The sequence below is a fragment of the Colossoma macropomum genome, unplaced genomic scaffold, assembly GCF_904425465.1.
Source record: "Colossoma macropomum unplaced genomic scaffold, Colossoma_macropomum, whole genome shotgun sequence".
Classification (NCBI taxonomy): Eukaryota; Metazoa; Chordata; class Actinopteri; order Characiformes; family Serrasalmidae; genus Colossoma; species Colossoma macropomum.
This window is the reverse complement of record NW_023494799.1, coordinates 23,425,801-23,452,234: the sequence shown is the minus strand read 5'-3', so window position 1 is coordinate 23,452,234 and position 26,434 is coordinate 23,425,801. Positions and strand designations below refer to the sequence as shown.

Below are 26,434 nucleotides of genomic sequence, written 5' to 3'. Positions count from 1 at the left end.
CTTATGCAACCTCAGTGCCCCCAAAACTACATGAGACGAAACAGCTACAGTAAACGTGGGTTTAAACCGGTGAAAGGATCTGGCAACCTGTATTCCATCCGGCAAGGAGCACAAACATGCCGAAATAGCTGGTCTTTTTTCGGAGATTGTACTTTGTTAGTGATTTGTATGTTTTATGTGTTTCTAAAATCCTCAGATTGATAACAGAGATATATTTTATACTTATTTATTGTACAGGCACTATTGAAACAAATCTAGAAGGGACGTCCTTTTAAGTTGTAATGTATTTCTGTCCTATCTGTAAAAAAAAAAACAATGATCTGTTATAAAGTTTTAAGTTCCAACTTTTCTTGTATCATTGCAAATTTACATACATTAACCTTTGAGTTGTACATTGATGTGATGTAAATGTGACGGATTTTAAAGTAATGGAAACGTATTGCTTTTGATCAAAACTTTTTGTACAGAAATAAATGACGAAGATACACGTCCTGTTTCTGTTTCGTATTATTTTGTTCTGTTGACAGTTTCAGTGACCAACTGCCCAAATTTCATGGCTTAGTATGAGTATATGGACTTCTGAGAAGTCAAATATTTTATATTGAGGCTCAGTAATATAAAATACCATTATTAGATGTCATATTTCTGCCTTATGGTCTGTGAAGCCTAAAAAATTTGCCTGTTTAAAAGTCCAGATGGATGGACAGATGGAGACAAATAGATGGACGGATAGAAAGAGACAGATTGATGGACAGATGATCTCTTGATGGACGGACAGACAGACAGAGATGGATACAGACAAGCAGACAGACAGACAGACGGACGGACGGACGGACGGATAGATGGATGGATGGATGGACAGACAGATACAGATAGCTAGCTAGCTAGATAGACAGACAGACAGACAGAAGGAGACAGATAGATAGATAGATAGATAGATAGATAGACAGGCAGATGGATATAGATACAGACAGACATGCAGACACATATATAGATAGATATATAGATAGATAGATAGACAGACAGTCAGACAGGTAGATAGCTAGATAGACAGACAGACAGATAGATAGACAGACAGACAGACAGGTAGATAGATGGTCAGAAACTGACAAATGATGGATGTTGTAGAGAGGAATAATACATATATAGATAGATAGATAGATAGATAGATAGATGGTCGGACGGATAGACAGACAGACAGCTATAGATACAGACAGACATTCAGACAGATAGATAGATAGATAGATAGATAGATAGATATATAGATAGATAGATAGATAGATAGATAGACAGACAGACAGACAGACAGACAGACAGGTAGAATAACAGGCAGGATGTTTACTGACCCAGTTCCCACCACGCTAAACCATTGCATTACATTACATTACACATGCAGTGAGACGTCAAAGCAGTTAAGCTTCAGGACACTATCACTTTTGAAATGAGGCAGAAATTGGAGGTGATTTAGTAAACTGGCCGTTACACTGAGAGCATGTTTCTGTTTCTGTACTGTGGGTGTGGTTCCTCTGCCCGTTAGAAATCTTTGTGGAATGTTGTACTCCCTGACACAAGTAGCGGAAGCGAGCTTAGTCCTGACCATGAACCAGGCTATAGCTTTTGTGGCGCCAGTGCTGCAGCCAGGCCAGAGACACTGACAGTGTTGCACATGTAAAACCAGGTGGTGGTTATTTTAAGTGAGAAGTATTTTAATTATAATGTAGGTGAAGAAGAAAGATTCTTGGACATTTGAGGAACCCATATTCTACATTTTTCTTGCATTTTATTTTTTCCCCAGTGGTCAACCTATGATGCAATATTCACTTTGACATGTCAAATTCCCTTAGAAACAAACTTTTGTTGATGTTAAGACTGATTTATGTAAATGAGCTCTGCTCTGATAGGCTGCCCTGTATTATGCTTCATGTAAATACAACTAACAACGACATGAAATAATAACAACTGTTAAACTCGGGATTCTAGATAATACACAAGTTTACAAGATGTGATGTATAATGCAAACTTTCACCTCTTCTGTCATTAAAAAAGTTATAAACTTGGCGGTGAGATCACTTAAAGGGGTCATTCTGACCCTCAAACTACTGCTGAATATGTTATTTGTTGAGTTATGTAGTATTCTATAGCGCAGCATTGCATCCCTCAGCCTCATCAGATTGACAGAATTCACAGTTTTGTACTGTTCGCATGTTTTCATACATCAATGTTCTCGCACTACAATACCCAGTATGCATTACACAAATATATCATACAACTGATCTGTGGTGTCAACCAATTCAATTATAAGCTTAGATACCATAGATATACATACCTAGATGCCGCATTGCCTGTTGTTCTCTATGTGAGGCGATATGTCTGTGCGTCCGTCATGTTGGAGCGGTCAAGAGCTGCTTGTGAACAAAATCAATTGTATTGAGAGATGATGAGTCTCAGGATTAAATCGGCCTCAACTTCCTTATTACTCAACCGATTTTCACCAAATTTGTTTTGCTATCATCCTCAGACATAGATTTATCTAGGCTGCATGGACTGCTATCGGTAGCTTATATTTCTTTAATAACTGATCATGCTAATTAGCAGGAAAGTATTCAGTCTGCACCTGACGTTAACAAGACGTAAACCGAGTTTAGCGCTCCAGTAGAAACACAATCTCACACACATCAGCAAATCCAAAAATGTGTGAATCACTTCTAATCTTAATGCACATCAAAATAAAATAAACCCCCCAATACACAACAAGAAGGATAAAGCTGAATTTGGCTTTCTATTTGCCAGCTTCTTGCTCGAATTTTCTAGTTCCACCTTAAATGGTGCAGCAGTCACTTTCTGGTGCCTGAAGTTGCACCATTCAAGGGGGAACGGGAAAATTTAAACAAGAAGCTGGCAAATAAGAAGTTGACTTCAACTTCATGTGAGAAGGTGCTGACGTAAATCTATCATGAATATCTACACGGATTAAGGAATGCTATAACTTACCTAGCTATAAAGCATTACCCATCATTGTACTTAAATAACTACTACATCAAGTTTAGATCCCCTGAATAGACTATTAAATGAAATAGGCTTAATATAAAACCAGAGGAAAAACAATCACATCAACAGGTTCTCTGTGCATCACCAACCACACAGTCATATCTACACATAAACATCACACAAACGTCCCGCCCCTATCCCGTTTTCTGAGTACAATCTTCTTGAAATAGTATAATTTTGGGCAATATCTTTCTTAAACTGCCACTCTTTAATGGTACTGAATGCAGTCCAGCTGTGACGTTGACCGCCCCAAAATGGCAGTGCCGGTGACGTGCCTGAAAGGACTCAACGCGCCATCTAGTATGTATATCTATGGCTAATACATACAACCAAACTAGCATTAGTGTAGTGTATGTACCTCAGTTATTAGACAAAATTGTAAAGAAAACAGTTTAGAAAGAAAGATAGATGTGAGTAATGCATTCTGTCCATTTAAGTTATTATACAGCTACACTTACATAGTCGTTAGCTATCTGCCTTCCTTCTGTGTTCACCTGAAAAATAAAAAATTCAAAACATCCCACCACAAAAACCCAAAGCTGTCATATGTACCTCCCACTTTTAACATGCATAATCAGGGGGAGATTTGGCCAGTCTTTAAAATCAGAAACTCTCATTCTATCGACTACTGTCTAAGCATGTAAGCATGTTTGCAACAGCTAGAAAAAACGGCATAGTCTAGCATGGTTGATCACCAGCAAAAGCAGCATATGTTGTGTTTTGGATGCTGGTATGCTGGTCAACCAGAATAACCATGCTAAGTAACCACTAAACCAGCACCACACCAGCTTAGACCAGCATGGAATTCATATCAACAGGGCAGATAAAAACATATTTCTTTAGCCTAGCATATGCATAGACGTGTTGTAGCCCATGTTCTGCTGTTTGTAACTGAGCTTGGAATTAAAGACCATTTAAATAACAATTTATGTAACATTACATTATGTAGTGAAGGTTACATTTCTGGCCAGAGTGTGCTTTTAACACAAATGTAAGTAGTTTGCACAATGCTAATGTTAGCTACACTAGCCTCATACCTCCAGCGCAACACTAAAGGGTGAAATGTGATTGTTTTGATTTAATATCCCCAAGGAAGGCAGAAAGTAACAGATGATGGATGAATCCATTAGTTTCTCTCGTTGTTGTGACAGGCCTCTCTCTGTTGAGTCCTTCACTCTGTCTGGCTCTTCTGAGCTCATTCCTCCGCAGCATCCAGGTGGATTTCGGCCACATTCGTAATGTTTGGATTTAATCTCTTTTGAGCCCGTATTTCAGGTCTCCAACAACCTTTTACTTACAACATTGTTTAAGCAAAGCTCCAAGTTTCATTCTGGCCTTCACATCCTTCTTGATCCCCAAAGCCTCCCTGCATCTCAAAACATGTCAGAGTGGGTCTCCCGCCACAGATTAAACATGATAGCGGTGAACGCTATCGTCAATACAGATAAAGTATGGCTGCCTTTTTATATACACACCACTGTAGGTATCAGATAACGTTTATTCCTTCGCAGCTTTCAAGCTGGAAGAGTTCTCACACCAGGTAGGGAGTAGGGAGACATTTTATGTATAGCAATACTGAGGAAAGAGCATTAGCTTCTCCACAGAGTATTTTTCTCTGAAGTTCAAACTGTGTAATGCAATGGTTCAGCCAAAAATCAAATTTATATAGGTCCCTCTTTAACCAAAATACAGTCAGTCATCCAAGACATATTTGGGGAGTGAGGTTTACTCTCTTCTTTTTGGTTTTGCACTGGAGCTACAAAGCTAATGAGCTAGGTAATGGAGGCTACACCACAAATTAGCATTGTTCAAACTGCCAGCCTGACTTTGAGTTTGTCTTGGCTCGAACGTGGAAAGTCAGAGCTTGCAATTGTTTTCAATTTTTACACATACGGGCTACAAAGTGTGAAAAACAGGGACACTACATGAAGTGAGCATTTCTAGCAACAAGCTAGCCAGCTAACATTAATGTTGAGTGACAAGTAACAAGCCACCAGCACGTCAGCGTCACTGCAGTGCTGAGAATGACCCACCACCTGAATAACACCTGCTCTGTGGGGATCCTGACCACTGAAGCACAGGGTGAAAGGAGGCTAACAGTCTGTAACTGTCTACAAAGTGCTCCTGTATGGTAAGTCGAGCTGATAAAATGGACAATGAGTGTAGAAACAGGAAGGTGGCTTTAATGTTATGGTCGATCGGTGTAAGTAATCTCAGTAGACTTGCTTAGGTGGTTTCTGAAACGAAAACGGTTGCTATAGCTGCCAACACAAGTAGCTATATTCTCTGTGTAGCAGCAGTGCAAATGTTGATTCTTGGCCCAACCTTTACCAATCTACAGCCTCCCCTGACCTAATGCTTTCACTGAAACTTTCATAGTAATGTGTTATATAGTTGCTCTGAATATTCCAGTCACTTTTCAGGCCACATTTTCATATATCAGCAGGCTGCTGATGCACAAAATTACATGAACATGAAATGCAAAAACACGCAGCTTTACTGTAATATCCACAGGCCCTTTCAAAACGTGGAGATATCAGTGAACCATGTAATTGCTAGCTGGCAGACACGTGTACCAAACGACGTCTATTACACTTGAACCACAGAGGAACTTTGGGTCAATGTAGAGCTCAGATCAGCACACCGAGGGCAAAAGCTGTGTAGTGTTCTATCTGAAGCAAAGTATCTAATTTTACTTAGAGAAATGATTCTGGGCCAAAGATAAAAATGTATGGAAGCACAATTCCTTTGGGTAGAGGAGGTTTTTTTTTAATAGGCCCACATGTTTTTCTCTCTTTTTTTCCACCTACTTTGTTTCTGGCAGCTATATGTCAAATTTCTGACTTATTATTTTGAAAAAAATGACTTATTTTCTGAAAAAAGCAACTTATCTCAAAATTACTTCTTCTTCAAACATACTGAATACTTAGTACCTTGGAAATATATCTGGAAATATTTTATTACCTGGAAATTACTTATTTTCTCAAAATATTGATGTAGCATGTCAAAATAATGAATTTGTATACTGAAATTATTGCTTACTTCCCTTAGAAGTTAATTGGCTAATTATTTTGTCATAGTGTCTCGAGATTTGAAGAAATCCACATTGTTATTTCAAGACACTAGATCAATATTTTGAGCAAGTGTGCCACTATTTAGAGATATTAGGTCAATATTTTGAGAAAATAAGACGTTTTAGATGAGGATGTTTTAGAGGCGGGGCAAAAGTCATTATTGAGTTACATTCCATGCAAATGTAAAGTAAACTAAAGAAAGCCTGAATGAGTTAATTACAAAATTGTTTTATTCTTCTCACTCCAAAGGCAATACTGTGAGGAAATTAAACATTTTACAGTTGCAAGTTGAGTGATATATATAAAAAAAAAAAAGAAAAAGATTGTGAAGGCCTTAATTGTAATTTCCTTAATCTTGATTGACTATGTACCATTTATGTGAGTAAAATATCAAAGAAACTTTGATTTTAATGACATTTTTCCTTTTTTAATTAATCAAGCTGTGTAATGCTTGAGTGAGGATTGGCAATCGTGGAACAAAAATAACATGACTAAAGAGTAACCTGACTACTCCATTCTAGGATTTTGAAGCGAACACCTTCTGGAACGAAAGAAAATGACTCATAAAGCAGTACCCTGGTAACAGTGGCTCATACTAGAGTCGAAAACAAAACACTAAACCTCTGAAGTTAGTGTCAAACACCTTGGCTGGATACTTCTTCTCTCCATGTAGTCTCTGATTAGGGCTTTCTCCTGCCCCTCTCCAGCTCCTGCTCCAGAAACCTCGCTAAAGTCAGGTGTCTTATAGCTCCTGTTTGCTTTTACTTGCTCGGTTGGCTGCTTTCTTGTCTTTCTTCTTCTTGGTGTCATTCTGTTCTTTTTCCTTGCTGTCCTTTTTGGCCGCTTTCCCGGGATACACTTGCCCCTCCACGGTGACGTCCTCACAGCGGTCCTGGTTGATAAGGAAGTCTTTAATCTCCCACGCGTAACTGCCATCACGCAGCATGAAGATGACGCGGTTGGAGCCCACCACAAACCTGCACAGAGGAGGGGAAAGGCAATAAAGTCAACCTAAAATCTAAATTGACCTTTTTTACCTCGTTAGTTCAGGAACTTTCTCACGATCCATCATATCAGACCCTCCCTGATTCCAGATGTATGGCATGGTATGGAAGGAAAATGCGGTTCCGATTCCTGTTCAAGGAACTGTTAAGCCAGTCAGCGTTATGGAAATGACATCATGACTATTAACTTCTGGCCACATTAGCATGTTTGGTCAAGCTATTTTTTCCCCTTAATAGAATCACAAATAACTGCAAAAAGATTCAGAGTCTGTTATGGGACTGTAAATATTTTCATACCACATTTATTTTTGTCTAAGCCATGTTTTATTTTTCTTGTAATTCTTCTTTGCCTTGCTAATAATGACAATATTAATATTAATATTAATTTACTGTGAATTAATATTGGGTTTTTTTTATCTGGAAATCTAGCTAATTTCTATGTCAAATTATTGAACATTTGTGAAGAGATTCAGATTTCATCATCAGTCACACGGAGCATTATCATTTAATTTACTGCAACGCAGGAGTGTATAAAAAAAACATTTTTCTGAGGTCAACGTTCAATTTTCTCGATTTTTGCAATTATCTTTTAAAGGCTCTTGCATAAAACATGATCCCCTTATGTTTTATATTAAAATGCCCCGTTATCTTCACCACTACTTTCCAAAACGGCTGCAGCAACTTCAGCAGCTCTAAACTCTCTGCACGCCATTTCACATGTGTCTCCGATGTGGACTGAATGAAGAATGAAGGGTTTCTGGCGTGACAGGACAGACCTTAGTGATTTCCTGAGTGTCCATCGGTAAGTTTCACACAAAATGTAGATGGACACACAAATCCACCAGTTCCACACAGTGAGAGGCAGATGACATGTACCGCTCTTTATAGCCTCATAACTCCGGATGTGAGTCACATATGATCTCGTGATAAGATGGAATGGAAAGGGTGACTCTACAGACTGAACCATATTTCTGCGCTGGATTATCATAAAGATACATGAACAAACATAGAAACATCAAATTGGACCCTAGAGGGATAATGGGTAAAAACATGCCGGTTCTAATTACATACTCAGCAAAATACAATTCCAAAAATAGGATGCACCCAGATGCCTTGCTTAGATCACTGAAAGCAGTTTCCAAAAAAAATATATCAGTAAATAAAATTATAACGATAATATTTATGTGAAAGTTTGGAATAACTAAAGATCAGCCCACGTCTCAAGAGGAGAACAAACGCGTGAATACTAGTCCAATAAGTCTTACACTAAAAGTTAAATTAAGTCAGTGAAAGCTGAACTGAACTGTAAAATGGCACCTCTGAACATCAAAGTTGGCGTTGAAGAGGCTTCCTTGCCACAGGCTGGTAATCTCTTCCGTCTCCTTCTCCGTAGGATTTCCAGACACGGATGCAAACACCATCAAGGTCCTCCCTTTCTTGGACATCTTCAGGAGCTCCTCAGGTTTGGACGGGTCCACTTTAGAGAAGTCAATTGGAGGTGGGGATCTTTTATGCTCCGGCAGATCGCCCTCCTCAATCTCATCATCCTTCTGTAAACGGAAAGTGTGCAAACAAACAAGAGACAATAGAGATAAACAATTACAGTTAACACTTCTTTACAGCCTTTAGGGTCATGTTCCTAATACTGAGAACTATAGAAAATGACCAGCAAATGGTGACTGGCCACCTTTGGGTGCTATATAGAACTCTTTTCAAAAAGGTTTTATATAGAACCATAGAACATTCGTGCACATTTTGCAGCAATCTAAAGAACCCTTTAATGACGCAAAGAACCCTTTAATCATGCAAAGGGTTTATTGAGTGTTCATGGTCCTTTATACAACCATTTTCTTTACTAAAGAACCCTTGGCTGGCCATCTTTTTAAAGAGTGATCGTAACAATAGAAGAATCTTTTTTGGTGCTATATGGAACCATTTTCAGAAAGATCCTATACAGAACCATATACAACACATTTGCATCAAGCTGAAGAACGATTTCACCATGCAAAGAACCATTTAAGTGTGAAATGGTTACATACAAAACTCATGGTTCTCAACAGAAGCCTTGAAGAACCATCTTTTTTAAGAGTGACCTTTAAAGAAGGTTATTTTTGAAAGATATAATTCTACACAATTCCCCCTCAAATGGTAAAAACCAATACCTTTATTTATAGGGCTACATAATGTGCTGCTTGCATGGAGGCACACAAACCATTACTGCAGCTCAGTCTAAAAATAGGCTGGTATTTTAATCAGACATGTAAAGGCCAATGGATAAGACTGTTATGTGGGTTGAAAAACAAACATATAAACTTACAAAGAGATTTATAAAGATAAATTGAAAGGCAGACAAACAGATAGACAGGCACCAGCTTCTTATTCGAATTTCCGGTTCCACCTTAAATGGTGCAGCAGTTACATGTTACATGAATGTAATTGCTGCACCATTTAAGGTGGAACGGAAAATTCGAATAAAAAGCTGGTGAATAATTAGTCAACGTCAGCTTAACACAAGTAAAACACATGGTACGCTCACTAAAACTTTACATTACTGTAACAAGTAAGCTATAACTAACCGCTGAACACTAGCAATTGTAAAAAAATAGGTTTTATCTGGACCTTTACGCTATCTGTTTGCTGAAGTTAACGTTTTAAAAACGCGGCTTGCTGTTTGCTCACCTCCCACTCCTCCAGCAGTCTGGCCATGTCTGCATCATTATAATCCCGAATATCTTTCTTCTTTTTAGGTTTGGTGTCTGTACAGTCCGTTACTGTAACAAACACTGAAATAATACAAACAGAAATAAACAGAAACAACGCAGTCTTCCTCCAGCCGCTGGGAGCCGCCATGATTCTACCTGGAGCTTTCTGATTGGCGGAGGGCTTCACGACGTCAGAGCTTAGGAAAAGGGCCCTGACGTCACCTTGCAAAAATAAATATATAAATGATTTAAAAATAAGTTGTATTTAAATATGAAATATGAAATGAATAAGAAGTAAGCATTTTTAATAATCTTACATTTTAATAATTTAAATGTGAACGTGACGTCACATCATAGATAAAAAATGCAACATAAAAAGATTTTTGTCATTTATATTGAATGACTTAAATGTGATTGTTATAAAGAGGAAGAAAGAAAAAGACTTTTAATGTAGATTTTTTGTTCTTCTGTGAGAAAATCAAAATTTAAAATAAAAAATAAAAAATAACGACATAAAAGTAGACAGCTTAATTATGTGAATGGAAATGCAAAATAATAATAATAATAATAATAATAATAATAATAATAATAATAATTATTATTATTATTATTATTATTATTATTATTATTGTTGTTGTTGTTATTATTATTATTATTATTATTATTATATGTTATGGACATTACACATAGGTCCTTCTCTGTGGAAGAAGGGTGCTTTTCTCATATTTAATATTTCCCTTTTGAAACATTTGTGAGTATCTATGCACCAAAAACAGTCATAATTCATTTTTACTTCAATATTTTCCAATATTTTTTACCTCTCAGAAGTAAACAGGGTATTTCTCTTCAGGCTAGTTTTTTTATATTGGCTAAATGGACTGGGCAGTGAGTGATATGGTTAGATACGATGTCAAACTCTTATTTCAGAAATGTGAGAACAGTTTGGTTTAACGTGATATCGACCCTTTAAGTTAAAACTGAAAAGACAGCCTCGCTTTTACAACCTCACCCCAACACTAAGGCCATTACACCTGTACTCTCTGAGCATGAATACTGTTCAGTACAGTTCTATAAGGGTGCTGAATTATTTTGGGCTCTCTCAGCTTCACTTCAGTGAACGCCCCCTCCCTCCCAAAGTGCCTCTGCCTGCATGGGAAGCGCACAAAGTGTGAGGCTCATTCAACAGAATCGGAACTGTTTCCTCTCAGGACACTCCACCCAAATGGCACCGTGCCCTGCACAGCTGTACAACTGACAAAGCAGAACTTGTGGCCCCGACGCACACTGCAGAAAGCCCCCCCCCCACTCTCCCTACACTCAGGCCCAGCCCAGTTTATAACTGTTTGCAAGTGTTTAGACTAATCCAGTGACTGTATTTTTTAAACTGTACTGTTCCGTTAACTGTCGGATCCCATTAAAACTGCATCTCTTGTGAAAATCATTTAGAGGAATTTCTGCAGGATTCCTGCAGTCATATGCAAAAGTTATAAAGTTAAAATAATGTGTTTCTTTATGTCTAAGTGTGAATAAGTTAACACCTTCACCACAGAGAACACACTTCTGCATATTTTAAAGTACAATTACTGCTTACTTGCTGAATTTAACATAGCAAAAAATGTAAGAAGTATCATACAGCACTGAAAAGAAATCTCACAGTTTCAAACTTGTTCAGTAACTGTACTTTTCCATGCTTAACCCATTACTGTCCATATAGAAATGTTTAGTTTCCTTTGGTCTATTTGTTACTTGAACACAAATCTGGAGAAAATTCTCAAATCAGTCAAATAATATGGTTTAAAAATAAATAATGAGTTTTTATCATCCAGTATTTTGGTCGCATCGAAATCCCATTTAAAAAAAAAATAAATAAATAAAAAATACAAACAAAGAAATGCATTTCCTGAAGAAAATGCAGAGTAATTGCACAGCTTAAGTTTGCTAGGTGGTTGCTGTGGTATCCCAGATGGTTGTTAGGGTGTTGCTAGATGGTATCCTAAATGGTCGCTAGGGTGCAGCTAGGCAGTTGCTATAGGACCCCAAGTGGTTGCTAGGGAGTTGCTAGGTGGTTGTTAGGGTGTTACTAGTTGGTTATCATGGTATTCTAGGTGGTTGTTAGGGTGTCACCAAATGGTTATCATGGTATCCTAGGTGGTTGTTAGGGTGTTGCTAGATGGTTATTATGGTATCCTAGGCTAGGTGGTTGCTAGGATGTTGCTAGGTGGTTGCTATGGTATCCCAGATGGTTGTTGGGGTGTTGCTAGATGGTTATTATGGTATCCCAGGTTTTCACAAGGGTGTTGCTAGGCAGTTGCTATAGTATCTCAAGTGGTTGCTATGTGGTTGCTAGGTGGTTGCTATGACATCCCACTTGGTTAATTTGGTGTTTCTAATGGACTTAGCTGGATGCACAAACTTTTGCAACCTATTCATTTAAATGGGGAAAACATTGTTATTTAATAATAATTGTACGAAAAACCTACATCCAGTCAAAAAGCTGTATACAAGCACACCATTCCTGATCAAACCAAACATTCCGGAGTTGGAATGGTGTTGACATCTTGAAAACTGCGGGACGACTTAGCGGACAAAATCCGGCAGAGAAAGAAGATGAAGATGATGATGATGATGATCATACCGTTGAATAACAACAGTTTTGCATATTGAATATTGTATCATGGTATGGAAACCTATTGGTGAAACATAAAAAATAAACTGTTATGTGTCATAAACCAGGCTAGTGGGACATAAACATCCTCAACTGAAGAACGTAGTCTTTTTACATTTTTAGAAAAACAGCTTTAGAACTCTTACTCACTTAATAAAAAAAATGATTAAATATACCATAAAACGGGCTATTTTTATTATTATTACTGCGCTTTTAAGATTGATATATATAAATTAGCTCTGTTCTGATTAAGTTTAAGATAAAAAAATAAGAATGACATAAAAGTAGATCTCAGCTTAATTAAAAGAAAAGGAACGCAAAAAAAGAGATCTTTATAATATATTATGGACATTATAAATGTAAGAAGCGTGCTAGCAAAGTTACCTACTACTTTTAAAAAGCCCATCTTATGTTTTTCTTTTATTTAATTCGTTCCCTTTTAAAAAATTGTGAGTATTTATGCACCAAAAACAGTCATAATTAATTTTTACATGAGTATTTTCCATCTCCTCTTTACCTTTCAGAATTAAAGAGGCTATTTTTATCATTATTACTGCATCTTTAAGACTGACATATTTAAATTAGCTCTGTTATGACTGGTTGCCCTGTATCATGACTCAAAAAGCAATTTGGGCTGAAACACTCCTTATAACTTCAGAACAAACTACTTCAGACAGAGAATGCAGATATATGTAAATGTGCTGACATCAAAAACAATCCTATTCAAAACGAGCTGATTTTGCAGCTTACTTGTTATGTTTCGGCTGTATGGACTGGACAGTGGGTGATATGTTTACATACTACATGAAACTGAATGCGATAGAGGGGCTGATAAACAGCTGAGCTACAGTCTGTAACTGCACATCAATGTACAGTAGGTGTTTCCAATAAAGTGGCCAGGCAGTGGAAGCACAAGGTAGCGCTTTCTAATAAAGTGTGTGGAGAGCGTATATACCGAAATGTTTCATGTAGCCACGCCCCCTGCCCCTGGATTGGCTTCCTGCCGTTCTTAGCGTTTATTTTCGTCCAATGAAAAGTGAACTAAAGTACGACGTCACATTCCTTTCCCTCAGCGCTCAGAATCCGATTTCAGCCGCCGCGAGTAGATCTGCTGGTTTGCAGACACGTTTCCAGTTTCCAGAAGCGGAAGGGCGAAAGAAAATGCATCGTTTAAAACGAAAGCTAAGACGGAGAGACGTCGTGTACATAAACATCAGCCAAAACTTGGGACATTTGCTGTGTTAACAGACCCGTTTGAGCGAGTAACATGAGGAGAATTTAAGAAATATGAGAGAAATTAAATCTCACCACAGTTAGTGTCAGCAACACAGAGCGAACTGAGACTCTGAAGATCATTTTTAAGGATATATGATGTAAAACAGGATTACAAAATACATTTTAATAAATACATTTTAAGCCAAAACCTTATCACAAAACTACCATAAAACAATGTCTCAGGCATCAGACAGCGTATTCATAACCATTTCATGTAATATATTTCTGTGAGGAAGCTTTTAGAGGTCGGCGTCTGGTTCCTATCACCACCACCGTGAACAATTCTGACTCTACAGCTTTCTCCTGAACGGATCATTTGACACCAAAGCGCTCCGAATGGCCCCGTTTACATTTGTGAAGAAATTCTGAAAGGTCGGTGGAGCTGCCCTTTAAGGGTGTGTTGGAAACGTTCAACACAAATCCAGCGCCGGCGGGAGCACGAAACAGAAACGTTAGCGAGCTAGCCGAGGCTAGGCTAGCTAAACTAAAGATTAACCAGCCTGTGAAGGTGAAGATAGTGAAAGCAGCTGGCAGAAACGAGCCGAAAACACGTCGGCGAGTCTGAAAAGGGAATAAACAGGCGAAGCGAGGACGGAGGGCGACGACAGGCAGCTTTTCCGGACTTGTTTTTGAGCAGTATTTTCTCTCGTACCGGCTACAGGCCTCTGGAACCGATGGAGGGGGTGAAGCAACTTTTCATGTGAAAACTAAAAGGTTTTTAATGTGTAGGAGCGCCGGGGAAGGAGTGGAAGTGGATTGTTTTGGCTCAGAGGACCGCTGGCTTGAGGTAACAAGGCTTTGTTTTGAAGAAAAAGCCCTTTTTGAAGGAGATAAAAGTCCCTCATGCCTTGCTGTTTCCCTCCATGCAGTGAAGCAGTGAAGCAGCCACACCCTCCAGAGCTTCCTGATAGCAAGATGTACAACTAAAAGCTCAGTGTCTCCCAACAAGCTCACTGAGCTGCTCAGGCCTGAGGATTTCTCCATTTAAACAGACTTTGGAGCGTGAGAGAGATGGCCAGCCAGAGCAAAGACCTTGGCTCTGCGTGCCGGACGAGGCTGTTCCCTGCTTTTGGCTGAGGAGGGCCTATGGAACGGTAGATATGCCTGGTAAGGAACTGAGCCTTCACAAGCGACTGGTCTACATCACGGGTTTGTGTGCGAAGAAGAAGAAGAGGTTGAAAACCGAGGAAGGTGTGGGAAGCCCCCCCGCTGTAGCAGAGTCTTTTATTTTGGAGGTCTCATGGGATGATGGTGCTGAAGCGGCGGAGCCGTACCTGGCAGGCTGATCCAAACTGCCTCCTCTGCATTAAAACAGGCATGACACTCACCCCTGCTTTAAACGGGTGGGCTACACTGGACAGGTCGTTCGTGCTCAGCAATACGTTGGATCCACATCCTGCGACCGCGACAAGGAGAGCAGGACCTTTAAAAACCCCTTGGCTTGGCACGAATTAAGAAAATGGACACGAGTGTAATTGGATGTCTGTTATCATCTTGCACTTTGCCTTGATTTGGGCTCTGTTGTGGCACTGCAGCAAGTGTTTGTTTTTTTGTTTGTTTGTTTGTTGTTTTTGTGTGTTGTTGGACCAAGATTGGCAACGTACAACCTGTGAAACTGTTCAGGTTACCTTAAGCATGATAGATGTGATTTCGCATAAAGTGCCGGCACATTTAAGGTCAAATTACAGAAATACCGAGCAGTTTAGAGTCATTCGGTTGAAGGGATTTTTGATTCATAGCCTTGATTTTCACCTCAATTGCTCAGACTATTCCCAACTGTTTTTTGTTCATATCACAACTATGCCAGAACATGAGTGAAGTTGCATTATACTATATTTTCTGATTTTCTTACAAACGTTTACTAAAATTCTGAACAATTTAATAGTGGATATTAGCATATTTTCTGAAGGACATTACAGAAGACTCTTTTAAGGCCAGTTTCAGGTTTTCTCAGAGAAGGTGTGCTGAAGAAAAAGAAAAGAAATACATCTAAGTTATGAGTTTATACTATGGAATGTGTGGTGTAACCTGTATTTTGTACAAAAAAGAAAATTCCGGACAGTAGCTCGACCACCCTACTATGGCTAGTAGTGGCTCGGGAAAGTCAGATAGCGAGGTTCCGACCAACATCCTGAGTGGCAGCTTGCAGCAAAGGAAAAGACTTTCATCCATCTGTGACTCGTGCAAAAGCAAGATGCAGCTGGTGGCGGACCTGCTTCTGCTGTCCAGTGAGACCAGGCCGGTGGTGACGGCGGACGGTCAGCAGGTGGCAGAGACTTTCGACAAATGCCGGGATACGGTGATCGCCCGGACGAAAGAGCTATCCATCATCACTCATGACATCCAGAGCCAGCTCAACATGGGCAAGTTTGTGGAGGTTGGGGACAGGCTGGTGGAGATGGGCGACCTGGTGGTGTCTCTGACGGAGTTCTCGGCTCATGCGGCGTATTTGGCCGCTGTGGAGACTCCGGGTTCGCAGCCTGCTGTGCCGGGGCTCGTGGACCGCTACAAAGTGACCCGCTGCCGGCATGAGGTGGAGCAGACCTGCAGCGTCCTCCGGTTGACGCCATTGGCCGACCTGACCCCACAGCTTCTCCTGGAGGTGTCGCAGAACATCCTGAGGAACCTCACCACCCTCACCGATGCTTCTTCTCTGGCCAGTGAAAAATCCAAGGACAGATTCGCCAAGGAGCAGTTCAAGGCCAGTGTCAAGTGCATGAGCACCAGTGCCACGGCCTTGCTCGCCTGCGTGAAAGAGGTAAAAACCTGCCCTAGCGAACTTTCACGGAACCGTTGCGTACTCTTCAGCGGACCGCTGGTGCAGGCCGTCCACGCGCTGGTGGGGTTTGCGACGGAGCCGCAGTTTCTGGGCAAGCCGGCTGCGCTCAGTCCGGAAGGCAAAGCAGTGCAGACGGCCGTGCTAGGGGGCGCTATGAGCGTGGTTTCGGCCTGTGTCCTTCTCACCCAGGGCCTCAGGGATATATCCCAGCACCCCGAAAACAGCGCCCAGATGCCGGGGTACCGGGAGCGCCTTCGGAACTCGGCCTGTGCCGTCTCGGACGGCTGCACGCTGCTTTCGCAGGCGCTAAGGGAACGATCCTCACCCAGAACTCTACCGCCAGTCAACTCTCATTCTGTGAATTAACGGATACACAAGTAGCCCTATTTGTTTATTTTTTTATGTACCAAAGAGACTAATCAGGTTTTAATCAATACACCCGTATTGTGTGATCCTATTGAGTGAATGTAGGGGGATGTGTCTGAATTTAGCCTGTCAAACGAGAGCTAGGCTGTATTTCATAATTTCCACCGAGGTTCCGAGGGAGGAGGCAGGTTTTTCTTGCGCTGGATGTAATAAAAACCCTAGCCGAAACTGACAGACATCATTTCTAACTCATGCTCACTCACTGGTAGCTGCAGACTTTGTAAAATTAGATCTCCCAAACTTAACGGAAACTAGCAGAAAAGTTTACCTCAGTTTTAGGCGTCTGAAGGCCTCAGACGGAGTGACGGTTGTAGCTTTTGACGTGTGTGATGGATGTCGTTGTGTGACTTTTTCTGATGGGTTAAAGCTGCTGTGAGTGCGTGCCATAGGTTTTACACTATTTACCAGACTTACAATAGCATTTTAATGTCTTTTTTTTGATCATGCATGTACTGGAGTATTTATTTCAACTTATTAAAGTGTTGTTTCTCATATGTGAGAGTTGTTCACGTCTCCCTCATTAGAGTGGGGTTTTAATACAGATTGTGTGGAGCGCACAGTAATTAAATAACGCTTTCTTAACAAAACCTTGAACGGATAAGTTTACAAGGAGAACCATAAAACTTTACTACATTACATTGACATAAGCATGTCGTGTGTTGTTATGAGCTGTCATGATAGATTATATCTAGTGATATAACACTATCATATTACCATTTCTGGTGATGTCAGATGCCATAATGTTTGATGTCACGACAGATAACTAGAGCACGCTTGGCAAAAATTAGTTTCATGGCAGTTACCAATAATGGTCACATGACACTCTTATATTACTGATCAAAATCCGTCATGACAACTCATTACAGCATATGACGTTTAGGGCATGTTCAGTCAATAATGATAAAACATTCAAATCTTTAATTTCCCTTTAATGTAAATAATTTGTTGCTGGTAACATAAAGGAGAAAGGAAAAAATGTTACTAACTTTCATGCATGTTAATGTAACAAATTTTTGTTCCAAGTAATTTTGGGCCATGTCTTTTGATCTATTTGTCATAAAACGTCCGCACAATGTAAAGGACAGCTGGTGTTTCCAGATTGTGTAAAAAAAATACATAAAAATGAAAACAATGAAGGTTACAATGTTTTGATATGACATTGACGATATATAAGACACAGGACCTGCAATATAGCCAACAGTGTGACATTTGTCTTTAGTATACTTGTTGCAGAGAATTTGTTTGATTTGTTTGTCCGTTACAGTCGTGTGCAAAAGTTTGGGTGCCCCTCGTTTTCTAAGTGAACGCATTTCTGCACATTTTAATGCACAATTACTGTTTATTTGCTGAATTTAACATTCAGGGAGAAACAAATGTGACCTTTGCAAAAGTTATGGCACGTTTTATGTTTTTTTTCCAATATGTTAAACTCAAATAGATAGCAGCTAAAATTTGTAGAAAAATGCCTTACAGTTCTGTTACCTTATTTTCATTTAGAAAATCAACAAAATGACATTTGAGGGGTCTTAAAATGTTTGTATGTGACTGTACTTTACCTGAACAAAGGACATATATGCTATGAAAATGACTGGATTTCATTCAGTTTATTCAATTTAGTTTCTATTGCAGCACCATTGAATAATGTCGTCAAAGTCAGAGCAAAACTTTGTGTATGCATTTTTGTAGTTTTTATGTATTTATTTATTTTTGGACAGAATTTTTAAAGCTCCAGCATCCATTCACATTCTTTGACCATATACGATGAATGGACGAGTAGAATCGTACCAAAACTACTTCCCAGTACAGTAACTTATGGTTAAGTAAAGTTACCCTTTTGCGTATTTTGTTCCCACACTAGGGACATATAATAGCATTCATCTTGTTTTTAGCTGCTACTGAGTACTAGGATCCATGAGTTTATGTGTGTTGAGAGTGTGCCACCTTCAGCCTGTCACTGTCAATTGTAAAAGGCCTTTTGGAAAATGCCTCTCAAATTCCTTCCATTTTCTTTGAATATAAACATTGGTCTGAAATTGGCTAACAGCTGCAGCGCAGTGAATTGAATGGTTAAAGTTAAGCCAGATATTTGGCTTTCTTTTAATGGATGAAAGTTTTTTTTCTTTCCTTGCGGTGGGAAAGGAAAAAAAAAACTCGCTTTTCCAGGAGGGCATATGAATCTGTATTATCAGTTTTTTCATGAGGCGTGGATCAGCATGGTTAACCCCAATAATGTGTCGGCCTTTGAAGAGCTCTTGAGCACATATCCCACCTAAAGTGGATCCTGATATGTTCCATTTGTTATCACAGGCTGCGATAAGCCTCCCTCTGCCCTCAGCTCTGGCAGGCCCGTGTTTGAAGTCTGAAATCTTGACTTTGTTAGCCCCCACAAATGGAATAGGGTGCGCTGACTGGGTCACACGGAGAGCAGTTTTCTTGCTGCACTGGTTTTAGTGATGTTCTTAGGCCTTGTATGTTTTAATTAATAGTTTTCTTCAGAAATTAGGTCATGAAACTGCAGTGTTATTATTCAGCTATTAATCTTAAACTAAAAGGCCACCTATTTGGGCCCACACTAGTTTCTCTCTCTCTCATAACTTCTTGCATTTTTTTGTAGTACTTATTGAACTAGTTTTAGAAATCACTGACTTATCAGTGTTTATTATTCATTTTTTATTCATAATCTTAGCATTTTTGAAGATAAAAAATGATAAATCTCAGGGTCAAGGGGTTAAGTCTTATTAGCTACTATCAATTATATTTAGAATTGAGTGATTATCAAGTGATTATTTTGAGTAGTCATAACATGCACAATTTATAACAGCTAACATTTAATTTTACTTCACTTACATGACATTTCTGACTATAAATGTGCATTCATGAGATCCTTCTGGTTTGGGTTTCCTCTATTTCAGTGATGCACACAAAAATGATAACAGCATCACCTTGTGTAGCATGTTCAGACTGCTGAACACTGCTTTATAATGAGGTATGGATTCCCTGTTTATCGATCAGCTTGCAAATTAATCACTAAGCTGATTCATTGAGAAGATTTTAAACAATTATTTTTTATTTAAGAAATCATGACAACCCTGTTAACTACTGTACCATTATTATTATTAGGTTATTTGCTATTCTAAATGTATAATTAGCTACTATATTAGAAACTACTATGAATTGTTCAGTATGAAACTAACATGCATGGTATGTGTGAGGAATACTTTCATCTCTGAAATAAGGTTACCATGAGTAACGCCTTTCAACTGCAGGCTTATTACTCAGTTATTAACTTTAAAGGGGAAATCCACCAATTTTATTAAATGTCTAGGATGTAAACAGAGTCATTCAGATTGGTTTAGTGTGAAATGCTCCGTCCTAGAGAAACTCCCCGAGTCACAATTGTTCACAGTGGTGGTGATAGGAACCAGACGTCCACCTCTAAAAGCTCCCTCACAGAAAGTTATTATGTGAGATGGTTATGAATACACTGCCTGATGGCTGAGACTTTTTTTTTGTATTGTAAAGCAAAATAGTCCCCAAAGAAAACTCTTCATTTTACCATCATCAACATTCCATATAAAACTCAGAAGACTCAAGTAGGTTCACTGGTAGTTTTGGATGAATAAACTGGCTATATTTGTGCTGTACCACAACAGTGAATCATTTCGCACTTTGTTTACTCAACCACTGGAGTATGCAGAAATAAAAAAGAAATGGAATTTCCCTTTAAGTCTTATTATTAACTACTATTACTATGTGCTCAGCCTTTCTAGACCTATTTTTAACTACTATATAAGCATCCATCAAAGGGTGGACAACAAGGCAAAAATATAACATCACAATAATTAAAGACACGATATGTGACTTTTTTTTTGATATATTTAGTTTTCCTGAGGTTTGTTAAGTTGGAACCGGCAAAAAAAATGCAGTTTTTAAAAATGCTATCAAAAACTATGAATAGTCATTTTTATTCAACATTCAGTGTACTGTGCTGTACTGAATCTAATTAAACAGGACTAATTATACTGTTTGTAATGAAACCTACAGTCGCTGTACTTTAAGTGCCAACGATATTCATTTGATCAGGAAAGCATATTCTAATGTGATGTGATAAATTATATAATAATAATTACATGTATTGTCGTATTACCCACCCCAAGTAGCAACTAATTTCAGTAATTCAGTAACTTCTATGGAACTAATAAGCATTTAGACCAAAAGGATCCACAAAGAGAAGAATAGAGTCTAACAAACTTTAGGTTCTTATGCTGATGGATGCTGGATGGACTAAGAAGTTCCATTGTAGTTCTTAAAGTTACTCTGTACTTTGATATTTTAAAAAAAAATCTGCATAATTCAGCACTGGAGATGAAAACACAGTGATTCAGAGTGGTTTAGTGTGAAATGGTTGATTATAGAGACTTTTTTTTTTTTACAGTGGTAGTGATAGGAACCAGGGGTCACCATGACTACAACACAAATATAGAAATATACTTTATTTGAGGACTATGCATGCGCCTCTCCACCATGAATGTATTTTGAACAAAATGTTTTAGGTCAAAACCTTCTTAAAACTATTGTAAAACAGTGTCTCAGACATCAGGCATGGTATTCACCATTTCATGTAATAACTATGGATCTATTGGGTAAGCTAAGTAACATATACGGGCCTGGTTTTAGGGACTAATTATCAACACATTTTTGTTTTATTTTTTATCAGTTTACAAGAATACAGCAGAATTCTGACAGTGAGTTAAAAATCTGGGTGGATGTATTGTTTCTTTTTGTATATGACCCACAGAAGTGGGTGATAGTTTTATTGCTATATTAAGTTCATTTATAAGTTTGTGGTGGTAAATGATTTTCCATTTTGTGGTGGTAAATGATTTTCCATTTTAAACCCTTCCGAACATGCTTTTGATGCTTTTGGACCAGGCCCTTCAGATCTGTCTGGCATTCTGAGTCCACCTACATGCCCCTGACTGCTTTTTCATTACTCACTCAACAATGACCCGGGATCCTTTTGTCCTCTTCCTCCCCACATGGTAAAAGCCAAAACTGTTAGTGCACAACAGGAAACCAAACGGCCTCTGCTATCAGGAGGCGCTTCCTTCACAGCACAAAATGTCGGAGTAATAATTTCAACCATGGTTTCGCCCATTTCCTGCTAAAAAGGAGGGACGTTAAGAGCCCATCCCTGACCAACAATGCTACTGGTTACCAGCCTCCTCCGGTGCGGTTGGTGTAAACATGTGTAGGGTTGCTAACAAGCGGCCTCATTCTGATCTGAGATCAGTTTGCAGTTTGTTTTATAGTAAGAAAAGCGATGAAGTGGGGTCTGCCACAAAATAGCTCTGAGTTTGCTTACAAAGAGGAAGGGGAATGTACAGTAATGTGCAAGTGCAAAGCTGTTTATTCAGTCACTAAGCAGTCATTTGTTACAAAGAGCACTAACGTTAGAATAAATACAATAAACAAATAAACCACAATGTTATTTGATGTGAGCGAGTTACTTTAACTAATTCCAGAGCTCTGTCACGCAAGATAAATAGTTATAATCAATATAATCAATTCGTAAAAATACATCGATGCCTCAATCTGAATGTAGTGATTCAACATAGATCACAGATTTTGTAATGTTATAATTGACTAGTTAGACAAAAACAAAACACAAATATACTTGAGAAGAAGTAAAGGTGTTATTATAAAATGGATAGTTCTGGTCCTAAAACTTGATTGGCTGAGCCACATTTGGAGCCATTGTAAATTCCACGATACACGCACACCTATGACCACCTTACAACACCTATATTGTATATTACTGCGCCACGGCACGAAAAAACCCTTGTGCTGTTAATGGAATAATCTTTGACTCTCATGCTGCTCGCATGGATCACCGAGTATATTGATTAAGTAAGATTTTTGTTTCAACTGAGGGGCTGGCAACTTATTTTCTTAACTAGAACTAGGCTGGTCAGCTAGCTAACAGGCTAAAAGACAGCTAACAGCCTAAACGACTCCATCATTAATATCTTAGACTTGAATTAAAATACATACAGTATGATTAACTGTAAAACGGCAGTGTAAAAGTGTAAAAATGTCACTCAAATGGATTACACACTTCAAATGTTTGTGTTTTAGTCAGACGTCGTGTCAAACCCAGTCTTAAACGAATCTGTATTTCCTAAACAGTGTGCTAGCTTTAAGTTTAGAAATTCTAGCCTCTACAGTCAAATAGTGCATTTATCTAGTATGGATGAGTCCCAAATGAGTATTCCTTAGCTATATTTTGCACCATTGGACTTCAGGATCCAGTATTTAAATTCCTAGGTAGTGCACTATGTAGGGAGCAGGGAGCCGTTTGAGATTCAGCCCCAGCACAAGAAGAGAGGCACCGCTGGATTGGTGCTAAATGAGACTTGCGGTGGTAATTTGGTGACCAAAAAGTACTTATAAAGTGAAATATTTTGCATTAAACAGTGCTGTGTTATCATATGTCCATTGTTATATGACAAAAGAAGAACACCCTTCCCATGATAAAATCGCAGTAACGCACAGCCTCTTGTGGCTTATTGCTTTACTATAACTGTACCAAAACTGCAACAAGGTTTCAACTTTCAGTGTCAGTTTCAGGCTTATCATGTGAGGGCCTTTCTCAACAGTGTGAAAATTCAGGGTCAACCAGTCTAGAACATCTTTTGTGGGGGCCAAAGTTCCTGTTCAGGAGCCAAATAACTACCTTCAAAATCATAATAAAATCTCTGTATGCACCTGTTATAAAGATAATGCTCTATGAAGCACTATTAATCGACCACACTACTAATATAGCATACTCCATATAATCAGAGTTGTGTAGTAACTAGTCTCATTTACACAGTCTCATCTACAGAGGTACAATACTAACCCCTTATGTGGCCAGGACCCACCAGCAGGCCCAAACTTTTATTCCACACTTCTATAATCTAAGAATAGCTCAGCCAGTTTGCATTGAAGTCACTGTAGTTACTGAATGATAAGCCTTAGTATGTAATAAGCCTGGGATGGATGTATACTTTCCTGAGTATTTTTAAATGATAATAGTTTTACTAGTGGAATATATTGGTGAGGAAAGTACTCTAGTTTTTACTCAGCTGCATTTTGGCCAATAACATTGAGTTACTGATTCTGTTTTTGTGTTCAATTATGTTACGAACATGACAGCATCTGTACTGCTTTGCGATTAGTCATGATATCCAGCTTTTGAGGTTTATTGTTTTATTTTAGACCAAAAGGATCCAAAAAGAGAAGAATAGAATCTAAGAAATGTCAGGTTTCTATGCTGATAGATGCTGGATGGACTAAGTTCCACTGTAGTTCGAAAAGTTACTCTGTATGATTTGTAAAATGTTCTGCATAATTCAGCGCTTGAGATGTAAAAAAGAGTCATTCAGAGTGGTTTGGTGTGAAATGGTTGATTGTAGAGACTCAGATGTCTTTATAGTGGTGGTGATAGGAACCAGGGGTCGCCATGACTACAACACAAATATAGACATTTTATTTACTATCCAAAACCGCCAGTATACCTACATGTGTCTTCTGAGTTTTATATGGAATGTTGATGTGGTAAAAATGTATTTTCTTCGGGGACTGTGCATGCAAATCCCAGCCATAAATGTATTTTTAAATTTTGTTTTAGGTCAAAACCTTATTAAAACTATGGTATAACAGTGTCTCAGTCATCAAGCAGTGTATTCATAAACATTTCATGTAATAACTTTCTGTGAGGGAGCTTTTAGAGGTGGCCATCTCGTTCCTATCACCACCACTGTGAACAGTTCTGACTTGGTAAGTTTCTCTAGAGCGGAGTATTTCACATCAAACCACTCTGAATGATTTTATTTACATCTTAACCATTTAATGATGGAGAATTTTTGAGCTGCTGCTGTTTGAGCTGTACTTCTACTCAAGTCCTTCTTGGAAAACATTTATTTCACAGATTTAACAGTATTTTTATGAGTGTGGGTTTAGGCTGTTCTACCCACTCTGTTTATTATGCAGAGCAGAGTGTGTTTTACATTTAGTTGCAGATATGATTAAATATCTGAGTACAAAACTATATGTTCGAAGTCTTTTTTTGCCATCTAGTCCAGCGATATTGATTTTTAATCAGGCTAGTGGTGTTAATGTCATCTATGTGAAGAGATCTCAGTCAACACCTATTCAGGTGGTCCCATGTTGGCTGGCTACTCCAGCGTTGGTGGCTGCTAACTCACTCACCATAGCGGTGCTGATGCTAGCTGCTATGGCAACAGAATATGGTTTAACAATTCTTCTTTTAGAAATGCTCTTTTCTAGTTCGGGAATGCACTCTTCCACACATTCACCGAGATCATACACATCTCCTCTTCTGTCTTCAGTTTGAGAAATGAGGAACGATTCACTCTTTCCACCAAACTCTTGGGCAAGTTTTCAGATTTAAAAATATACTACAACATATTATAAAGTTTTTCAGAGGTGTCTCAGGCTTAGTTACAGTTTCTAGGCTACGAATTTTGAGACATTCAGGGGGTCCAAGAGGTTAATTAGGAAATCCCGACCTCCTGTTTGACGCACCCCAATCTGCTTTGAATGGCTTGAATTGCTTTAGTATAACATACAACTATCCACAAGTCACTTTCTCCAGTGTAATTATGTTTATATTTGGTTATTTTCTGTCATTTTGTTTTTATGGTGCAGATGGACCCAGAATTATTCACCCCGGTCACAGTCTTTATCACCGTATGCCAGCAAATGTCACTCATGCGAGAGGTAACAAGACACTGGAGCAAAGAATAAGGTGACACTACAGTCATTATTTATGGACAAACCTGATCAAATAACAGGGAGGAGCACGGACTGGCCGTTACCCGTAGTTGCATCGCTGTAGTAGACTCTTAAAGATAAAGATGGTTCTCGATTATATGGCTCTAGGAAAAATCTTTAAATGTAAAATATGTGGAAGCTCCTAAAAGTCACAAACAATTCTACACACAGAACATGGACCCTATTTGGACCATTATCTTTTGCTTAAGGGTAATAGTCATTTTAATCCATACCTTTATGTGAGGTAGATTTTTTTTTATCAGTGTGAAGAACTGAAAAGGGTGAAACCAGGACATATGGTGCGATTATTGAAAGAACAGCCGGGCTCTAGGAGGACCCTTAGCAACCTCTGGCAGTATCCAGGGATGAATGTCAGCCTTGTGAGATCTGATACCCAAAGCCTGTCAGACATGCTTCTGTTCCCATAGCGACCACACCCAGGTCAGCATGCTAGCATTTGGTGCCCTCATGTTCTCAGGTCAGCGCAGTAATCCAGAGCAGCTCAACCTTGAAATTGCATTGAAAATTGCTGCAGATGCAGGGTTGCACTGTAAAACAACACTGTTAGAAATAAAGGTTCTGTGCAGGTGCATTTTTTGCTCATAAAGGTACAAACAATGTAA

General features: G+C 38.9%; 2 protein-coding genes across 2 annotated transcripts; one reads left to right on the top strand and one right to left on the bottom strand.

Annotated features, from left to right (window-relative positions):
* Positions 1-6,330: 6,330 nt before the first annotated feature.
* Positions 6,331-22,029, bottom strand: mesd (mesoderm development LRP chaperone). Its single transcript, XM_036586617.1, has 4 exons — positions 21,972-22,029; positions 9,806-10,050; positions 8,444-8,676; positions 6,331-7,099 (listed from the first exon to the last, which is right to left on the bottom strand). Exons 1-4 carry the CDS (start codon positions 22,012-22,014, stop codon positions 6,865-6,867), a joined length of 756 nt encoding a protein of 251 aa, XP_036442510.1. The 5' UTR covers positions 22,015-22,029; the 3' UTR covers positions 6,331-6,864.
* On the top strand, positions 14,122-17,472 carry tlnrd1 (talin rod domain containing 1). Its single transcript, XM_036586616.1, has 2 exons — positions 14,122-14,555; positions 14,638-17,472. Exon 2 carries the CDS (start codon positions 15,849-15,851, stop codon positions 16,911-16,913), a length of 1,065 nt encoding a protein of 354 aa, XP_036442509.1. The 5' UTR covers positions 14,122-14,555; positions 14,638-15,848; the 3' UTR covers positions 16,914-17,472.
* Positions 22,030-26,434: the final 4,405 nt, after the last annotated feature.